Source organism: Etheostoma spectabile, chromosome 13 (genome assembly GCF_008692095.1).
Source record: "Etheostoma spectabile isolate EspeVRDwgs_2016 chromosome 13, UIUC_Espe_1.0, whole genome shotgun sequence".
NCBI classification, from domain to species: Eukaryota; Metazoa; Chordata; class Actinopteri; order Perciformes; family Percidae; genus Etheostoma; species Etheostoma spectabile.
Genome location: NC_045745.1, coordinates 27,328,101 through 27,338,017, shown reverse-complemented (window position 1 = coordinate 27,338,017; position 9,917 = coordinate 27,328,101). Strand labels below are relative to the sequence as shown.

Below are 9,917 nucleotides of genomic sequence, written 5' to 3'. Positions count from 1 at the left end.
GGGCACAGTGGGAAACGAGCAAAGCACAAACACTTCATTAGCTCCATTGCAAACAGACATGACAATACAGACGCTGGCAGTTTCTCTGGTAGTACCTAACTGAAGAAACCCTTGTATTACTTTCTCATCACAATAGGGTCGTGAACAGGTGCACAGGTTTAGCAGCTCTAACAATAAACATTATATTAGGTGACATTAAGTTCATAAAATATGTATACCTGTAGTGAAGAATCAGAAAAACTGACGAATGACCCTAAATAGTATTTCTCAAAACAAAACATTAAATCAGATTTGTAAACATCACATCATGTACAGCAGCCCAATGTGGGTAAAAGACACGATGACGTACCAGTGGTCTCAATGAAGCGGACACATTTGTCAATGAAGAGGGGGATAGGTCTATCTGGGGATACCACATTCACTAAGGGTACTCCAAAGTAATTGCTCTCCGGGGGCTTGGGAATAGCTGGACGGGGCTTTGGTCTTGTTTTCTGTGAAAAAAGGAAGACAAAAAAGGACTCTGAGTGTCTTGAACAGGGACAATTATGTTGATAGAGGCACTTGTTGAATTCTAACATGTGTTGTTCTCCATCAGCAGCAAATCAGTCACAAGCTTAATCTAGAGCCTCCCCAAGACATTACCAGATAAACATTGTCACTCAACAGTGACCTCCACATAGTGTATATCGTTTCTAATATCGCGATCATACCTATAGAAATCACTGCAATTTTTCTCAAGGGTAAGATGTACAAAATCAGTTTAAAAAAAACTCAATTCACTAATCAACAACAATTTTTGTAGGGCACTATGAACAAGCTGAATGTGCTACTTTTTTCAGAATTAAATACAAAAAAGGCGGTAGAATACACACCTTGGCTGTTCGTCGCAGGCTCTTCAGAATGTTCCTCTTTTTGGGGTCTTCAATCTCCTCATTAACAAGACTTTCGCCTTTCAGGGTCCCGAAGTCGTCCTCCTTGGACTTTGGAAGAGCTCCCATCTCGTCATCGCTGCCTATGAAGCTCGTGCGGAAGCTGCTGAACTTGCCGAGCCGCTTGGAGCGGTCCCGGTAAAGACGAGGCTTTACCCCCGCCGCTGAGAACTTCCTCCTTCGCTCCAGAGAGCTGCTGTCTGCTTCGCTGTCCGAGCCATTTCCATTGGAGTGCATCCTGTTAGAGTTGCGGATGGTGATGATTTTGCCTTGGGTGCTGTCATGTGGCACTGAGTAGATGATCTCTTCGTTGCTAGGGCGGGGTTTTGAAACAGCGTCAATGGGTTCAGCATAGTCTGAGGGATCGTAGCCCACATCGCCACCAGGAACCCAGGTAACAGCAGAGGGTAGGGAGCGACGATGACCCATTGTATCAATATATGGGTTACGGCTCACCTTCCGGAAGTCAAAAGTGACACCTGGTTTAACTCTCACTTGGGGGGGCACTTTGTTATTCAGTTTGTTCTCAAAGTCTCTGATCTCGGAGATGACAGAGATGTCACTGGAATCTAAGTCAGGCAGGTTGAAGCCCCCACTATGAGAAGTGAGTGTGCCATCATAGTACGGGGGCGACGGCTCTACGTCATCCTCTGAATCCAGGTACATGGTGACAGGACTGGGAGAACTGCAGCGTGGGGAGTACACATTTTCGTTGGTGCATGCTTCAGCAACATTATCGTACATGTGTGTGGCCTCCACAATGTTGCGTTTCTCTACTACCTCCATCAGAAAAGAATGGAACATTTCTATCCTGTGCAGGCCTCCCACCACCCCCCCAGATCCACAAACCACACTGTTAAAACGACCCTCGATCTCATGGGCTAGCTCCTCCCCCTGGATCAGCTGTTCACAGGCATAGTCGCTGTCAGTGAGCTCCGCCTGGCTTTCTCCCACTGCTAACAGCTGAACTGGGATGATGTCCTGAACCTCACACAAGAACGCACACAGGGTCTCTAGGGAGGCTTTTCGGGAGACAGAATACACAGCAATGTAGCCGTGTACTAACCTGCTCTTCCGCAAAGTGAAAGAGGCATGGTACGAGAGCAGAGAGAGCTCTATGGCTAGCTTGTGTCCACCAATTGTCTGCTCCAGCAATACAGAGGTGCCACTATTAGACATGGGCCTGCAGTGCTGATGCATTAGGAAAGGGGAAAGGAGCTGCTCAATGTCATAGGAGTCTCCACACATTAAGCACATGACGATGCGTAGGTCTGCCTCTGGCACTGGCTGATGAGGAGAGTCTCGGAGACCTGGAGGCTCAGGGAGGAGGGGTGGGGAGCTGCTACTAAAGGATGTGCTCCTCCTAATATCCAGAAGGCTCCTCAGCACCTGGTTGATTTGAGTCTCATTGACAGTATGGCCATAGCCAACACCAGGGGAGGCAGGGTCTAAAAAGCTACACTGCAGCCTCCTTGCAACCTGCTGTCCCTGTGTTATTAGGTTTAAGGCAGTTTCTCCACTTATATCCACATATGAGCCTACGCCTCTTTTAGTGACTAAAAGTAGTGATGTTGGCAGCTGGGCTAGCTGGCTATCCCTTCGACCTAAAGTTGACTCCCTAAGTCTCTCAAGGCTTTCAATCACATAGGAGAGGGACTCCTTTGAATTATACAGACACAGACATCCGTGAGGGGTGAAAGTGGGGGTATGGAAGGAATTTACTGGAAGACGTACATTTCCCTCGATAGGGCGCAGCGTCAATTCATACATCTTTCCGTCCAACACATACCAGTCATCATTTGTACAGAGAGCCCTAATCTCATTGGCAAATTCTCTGGCCAGTCCATCCTTCCCTAGTATGACGAGGTTAATTCTGTCAGCCTTGGTGTCCCCAAAATGAGCTTTCACGTCAAAAAAGGGGTAACATGTAGGGAAACGTGAAACTAAGATTTGCTCAATCTTAGAGTCTCCACAATGAGGACTGCTAGGGCAGGTCTCCTTGGTAGGGTGATAGACAAAGTGGATATGCTTTAATACCAGAGCATCTCTTTCAGCTGGAAGCTTTTGTAGTGCCTTGAACCTCTGTTCCTCTCCCAAAACTTCCTGAATTGCGCCCATTTTCTCCTTGCTTGGCTTGGCATCCACCTCAAGCTCATAGAAAAGCTCAGAGTACTCCAGTAAGAGCTCCTGGAAGTCTTCTTTAGCATGGTCAATGACTTCCTTCTGATGGCGGTTATATAGGTCCAAGTACTCTGGCTCCTCAAGCCACTGGTAGAACTCTTCATTCATGATAAAGCTGCGGGCCTCCTCCCAGGGTCTTCCAGGTGTGACAAAGGGAGAAGAAGCTAACTTGTGTTTAAACTCCAGCCTTATTTCTGCCCGTCTGCACTCATTACGCAGATGTTCCAGGTGGGCATTAAATATGTCCTCTGCTTCAGCAGTCTCCAGTATGTCTGAAGGGATTCGCTCATCTTCCATGTTATCAATGTGAGATGTATCCTCCCACGGTGAGTCCTCCAGAACAACAAACCAGTGGGCAAAGTGCTGCTTGGACTCTAGGACCTTCTGTACCCCGGACCAGCTCAGCTGATCTATCTCATCCAGGTCCGGCACTAAAGAACTAAGTGCTAAAGGAAGAGTGCTTAAGTATATTTTGCGACGCCTCTCAATGTGTTCCTGCTTCAGACGGTAGACATGCTGTTGAAAAAGCTTCTTGCATTTAGCCGTTCCCTCCAAGAAGACATATTCTTTGTACTCGGGGGAGGTGTTCATGCGTCGACTGGTGTTTAACCAGGTTTCATTATGATTCTTCACTATGCGGTTGATTAGCCATTCATAGCGATCCTTGGCAGAAGCTATCTGCTGACTCTGTAGCTTTAGGGCTTCAAAGTATGGTATGATCTTGGGCTTGCCCCTGCCCTTATCAATAAGTTGAACCAAAGTGAGAAAGGCAAGGTCCACATTTATATTTGAGCGTGCAGATGTCTCAACTACTGGTAGACTCTTTTTTGTGATAGCAAAGGTATGTGCATCTTTGATGTAGCGTTCTACTCCTTCATCGCATTTGGTGAGGACCAGCACTATGGGCTTCTTAGACTTGCTAAGGTGACCATATAGGTTTGTGACAAATTTCAGCTGGTCATCGAAGTTGCGGTTCATACCCCGGCTGACGTCAACACAAAGCAAGAAGCCATCAACCTGCAGCTTTCCCTCTGGCATTTGTTTTTGCTCAAAGTCTTGCTCCAGGCCGAGTTGATCTGTACAGAAGTACATAAGCTTCTCTGCTGAAGCCAGCTTGGTTGTGGCTGCCCGTTTGATATAGGGCTGCATAGCAGTGCTACGGTGTGGCTGAAATGTCTGATCATCAATGAATTCAGTTTGCTCCACAACATGCATCCTGCACTCAGGCCCCTCCTCCAGAACCCGTGACACCTCCCCCCAAAACAGAAAGTGATCATTATTAACCACTCGACCCCCAAAGTCACTGGTGCTCAACACTGATGTGTGGTCCAGGTAGAAGTCATCAGCACTAGGCCGCACAAACCTATTAGACAAGCAGGACTTGCCAACCCCACACTGTCCCTTCTCTTTCTCTGTTCCTGATAAACCCACCACAATGAGGTTGTAAATGGGCGACCGGGCATCTTGCTTTTTCGCCATCATAGTCTGCCGACACTCATCCTGCCATAAACAGGCACTATATAAAGGAGTTCACTTGAATATTTGTCCATAAAGTTGCTGATCCACAGAGGAGATCAGATTTCCCTTTCTTCTGCAGGGTTTCGATTTTAATAAATAGTGATATGAGCAGAGGGTTCTTTCATTCACTCCTTATATGCATCAGATCCTGTCAAAAAACAAAAAACAAAGAAATCAGACAAACTGGACAATCAACAGAAATACATTGTGTGATCTCTTATAATAACTTAATGTGAGAATGACAAGAGGCACATCTTATTCCATTTTGCGCCCATTTCATCTGTATACCAAATTATATTCAAGGAATAATGGAACTAATGTTGGCTCTTTGATTCTGAGTTCAACTGGTTATTAGGTTGATCATGACTAAGGCCTTGATCATGTATTAAGTCTGAGGATTTGTCAAAAGCAATAATGTGTGTGAAATCACTGCATTCATTTTATCACTGTCTTCACCAAGTTATGACTGAACACTGCCGTAATCGTTGGCATCATATCAAGACAACAGCAACAACATAATGAAGACAGTGTTACAGGACAGGAGCAGTCAATCTATCTCCCGACAGGGGCCATAGATCGAAGTTGTACAAGCAATGACAAAAGTAAAGTAAATAAAATTTAAAGTAGGAAGCACACTGATATTTGTCAATCTTTTAACTTGTCGGGCAGATGTATTATCCATTCTAGGGCTGCCAATATTATTCTCCTTGTTAAATAAATCTGCTAATTATTTTTCTCAAATCATTTAGTTTAAAATGTCAAAAAAAGAGACTAAAAATCACACCCATTAAGTTTTCCCTGATCCAAGAATGACACCTCCTGTTCTGTCTGACCAACAGTCCAAATTATCTATCAGAAAAACAGAATATATTGATGGGAGAAATTTGACCAGTTCCAGGCATTTTCGCTTAAATATTACTTCACTTTAAATTTTACTCATTACATATTATTATCATTACAATTATCAAATTGTTGCCAATAAATCTAACATGTATCAACAAATTACTTATTCAAGTCATTTCAGCCCTGGTCTACCCATTTCAAGGTAATTTCACATAATAATATCAAACTGGGATCAAAATGGTTACATTAATTCATGAGAAAACCTGTTGGGAGTGGTCCTCTCTACAAGGCAAATGTCAGCTGATCAGTGACTAAGGTGACAAACAACATGTTGTTGGCACCTTGAAGCCTTTCAACCTAAATTAAAAAAAAACAGCTATCAGCCCAATCTCCACAGACACAACAGTGAATGAATAGAAGACTATTAACAGAGAGCCAGAGACATGTAATCTCTTCCAAAGGAAACCTAATCAACCCGTTTAGACACTTTATGTTAACAGGCTTGTGTCCATTATCGTAGCATTGACCAATGTCTCCATTATAACAACACTGATGCTGATCTATAAATTTCCATAGATGGACAAAAATGACCAACTGCAGAACTGTACTTTGTGTAATGTGATATACTGGAGTCAAATGTCTTGACAAGTTGGAACTATATGCTTATAATCGAATGAATAACCTGTCACATGTAGGGGCCCCACATTAGAAACAGCTCCTGCTAGGGTCAACAGCAGACATGGGCAGTCCACAGCGCTCAGCTGAGCTAGGCCTGATCCCCGAAAATGAACAGACTTTCTTAGCACCAACAACCAAACTGCTGCGGTCTATGGACATCGAAACTCAGTTTAGTAAAGCGCACCTCCGAGCAATTCCGCTTACATAACCTACTTCCTAAGAGAAGCTTTACTAACGTTATACATGGGTTAACATGGGCTCAAGGGTGCACAGAGAGGGACTGACCACGCCAGGCCTGCTGTCTACATAATGAAATTGCAGAGCCGAAATCTGGGCTATCCTACCATCCACACCGGCTTGTTTAAAGGGCATTTACAGTCTCTACCCGGCTGTCTAGGGTGTAGCACTCGACTCACAAGGAAACGGCCCATAAAGAAGAGGACAGAGCATGTAGTACATACCATCGCATTTCTCCCTTTCTCCTCTTGCATCTGTCAGGCCAGCTTGCCGCAGCCCTTGCCGCCTGATGTGCATAAGCAAGCATAAAGCCGCAGAATACACTATGGGTCGTCTCAATTCACAGATTATACTGATAGTAATCACAATTTTGTGCAATGGAGTAATTTTATTTTAAATGTCCATTACCCATGCCTGGATTCTCTTGTTTAGCATCACTATTTCCGTTACAATTAAACACGGGGGAAGGAATAAATAAATAAATATCCCAAATTACACAGCAATCCAATTGTGTTCTTGCGAGGTTTTTTTTTTTTTTTTTCCTCCTGAGAAATCCAGGCGTACAAAAATCTGCTTAGCCGTCTTCTTCTCGGTTCACCACGTTGCTTTTTCCAATCATTATTCTGTCCATTGTTGTGCCCACAGAACGCTGGGCCGGCCGCGCACGCGAGACAACGGGGAGTTCGTTGCAATCGCCGAGATGTTTCGTCTCAAATATGGCTTTCTACTGCAACGTAAATTCTTTACGTGCCGGTCAATTTCTGAGCAGACTGCGTGTGTGAAAGTGGTGTTTCTGCCAGCTTTCCGATAATGGCGGCGGCCCTCCTCCCCGGACCTAGTTCTCCTCTTCTTTTCTTTGGGAAAAGGGAGCTGTGGAGACAGAGGCAGCGGAGAGAGGGACTCACCCAGCGGCGCCCTCACACAACTGCAGCAGGTTGCTGCTCACCAGGCTGCCTGTGCGGGGCTCGTTACTCCACGGTAATCGATTTCTCAGCATTCAGTCCACATTTGAAAAGTTATTGACTCACTGTGGGTTATATACTCGCCAGAGGGCAGCCATTTGTTACTGAAGCGTCCACCAGGGGAAAGTCGCCTACAGCTTTCAGGACTCTGTTTTCAGTGGGTTAATAAACCAAGTGGGCCTAAAGATTTGATGTCACTTCTCTAGTCTACGCCAGTGTACTCCCTGGGATTGTTAACGTACGGCTGTACTATTTTGCAGTAACTAACTACTACAATAGTAACTAATCTTACTGTAGCCTAGCCCATAAAGTGCAATAAAGTAAATTGATTGACTTAGGTTATAGAAAAAACTACTTTTAAACATAAAGTGGCAATCCTTAACGCCAGTCAGGACTGCATGGTTAATCTTATTGAAGTTTTTTTTTATTTTTTATTAAAGATTCACATCAAACATACAACAAGGCACATGGCAAACATATTCAGTCAATTCTACAACATGAATTGAACACTGAGAACACGTTGATACATTTTCCAAAAAACAAAACAAAACAAACAAAAATAAATAAAGGGAAAAGAGACCAAGGGACTCGGCAGTAGACACTCAGGAATGAGTTTACATAAGGCTATTTGTGAAAAGTAGGGCTTTTTTTTGCAACATTTCAGAGATTAAATGCAGAAGTATATCATTTAGAAAGGCATTGAAGACAGGGGATTTCTATTGAAGTTAAAGCAGTGGAATTGTGCTGAGAGGATGCTATAATGATATGCTACCAAACATAGAAGATGATCTATAGGCTCTAGATCTATATGCTCTAGAGCAGAAAATGATCTTTTTGCTAGACTCTAGAGCATATAGAATCTATATGCTCTAGAGTTGATGATCTATATTATAGATCATCTTCTATGTTTGGTCTGCAGTTTTGTACGTGCTTCAAGTTTTTTTTTAGAAGCGTGCATATCCATTTGTGTGTGCACACAATGGAGGAAAACTACGTTTTTTGCTGCATGGAAGATGTCACGCCAGACACACGTAACTTAACGTAACGTAACGTAACTTAACGTAACCCCATTTGTACAGGTCCTATCCTAAACTTAACTCGAGGTCAAATGCTTAACCCCAACCAGTCGGCGGGTCTTGGCGTGCCCCTAGTGGAATCTGGGACCCTAAACTGCACGCAGACCGACACAGTGTGTATTAACCTACTGTAAATATTGCAATATTCATGAAAAAAAAGCTAGGCTACTGAGCATCAGTTAAGATGTTCTTATTTGCCAGACTGGGTCCAGTTAGTGTTATGCATTCTGTGGATCAGCAGTAGCAATCTTTAATTTGTAATAATGAAAATGCATTAAAACATAACAGTAACAATTAAAGGAAAATTAGACCGCATAGGGAGGGACATTCCATTCCAAAACATCTAGCTAGATAAGTGCAGGCAACCGCGTAGTCCCATGGTCCATGTAGTCCATGTAGTCCATGTAGGCTACTCATAAGTTGGCCTGTAAGGTCCCAGCGGGCTATAACACAGAGCACGGCATCATCATCTGCATCATCTGATGACTGATGATTAACTTTAGCGTTGCCGCCTCCTAGCGGATTTATGGGCTATAAACTATACATGAGTGGTTCAATCACCTTTGCAGTGTAGGCGATCGCAGTTTCAACTTTCTGTAAAGCTTCTTTTTTCTTTTTCTAGTAAGCACGTTGCTGCGTTACCTTTATCACCCTGGGTCAGCGGTTCATTTGGTCGAGGCTGGAAATGGATTGTACACTCCACGAGCTTCACCGTCAGCTGTCCACCCAGCAGACTGCTACTGGAGAGGGGTATATGGGAGAGAGAGTCCACTGCTGAACTTGAGTGTGTCTGTTAATGCACTCTGATTATTGAGGAAGACCAGGTAGGCATATTTGTATTTGTTCATGGTAAACTATATTAGATATGCATGTACATTGTATTTGCGTGCATGTATATCCTTGTGATGTGCAATGTGCACACTTTCCTGTCATGCTTGTACCCTCATTTCGCTTAAATGGATTACAACGTTAATATTAATCTTCTTTGCTTCAATGAAAGTAGAATTGTCACAGTGTAAAAAAAAAAAATACTATTTTGGGGGAAATCCTTCATGCAGATGGAGCTTTGTTATTGGTTTTAAGAAAAGACAATGGACATTTTAATCTGTTACAGTCATCAAACTCATTAGAATACATCTTCTGGGAACCAAATTTAATGGCATTCCATCCCTTTCACAAAAATAGAGGCATAGGAGCCAGTTGAGTGTAATTAATATTACTACCACTAGGCAGAGCCCTACACCTTCCTAGAATTCAACACTTTACAAGGAGTTGATTAGCTCATGTGTTTTTGTCCCAGTGATCATGGAAGGAAGGTATTGACCTGACCTCATCCTCATAGTGACTGTGGTTATTATTATAAAGAGAAAACACATTTAAGAATACTACATTTCCATTAGGTATTTGTTCCTTTTGTGTCTTTGTTTCAAAATTCCTGCAACACATTCAAATGTCTTTCCACAACTTGTGCTGTAGATTAATGCGGTTTTGTT

General features: G+C 43.4%; 1 protein-coding gene across 1 annotated transcript in view; it reads right to left on the bottom strand.

The window, feature by feature from the left end:
- arhgap35b (Rho GTPase activating protein 35b) overlaps positions 1 to 6,862 on the bottom strand; it is an 8,214-nt gene extending 1,352 nt beyond the window's left edge. The window contains 3 exon segments of the mRNA XM_032533909.1: positions 350 to 491; positions 873 to 4,776; positions 6,611 to 6,862. Of these exon segments, the coding sequence (XP_032389800.1) occupies positions 350 to 491; positions 873 to 4,592 (3,862 nt within the window). The 5' untranslated portion in view covers positions 4,593 to 4,776; positions 6,611 to 6,862.
- Between the last annotated feature and the right edge of the window lie 3,055 nt (positions 6,863 to 9,917).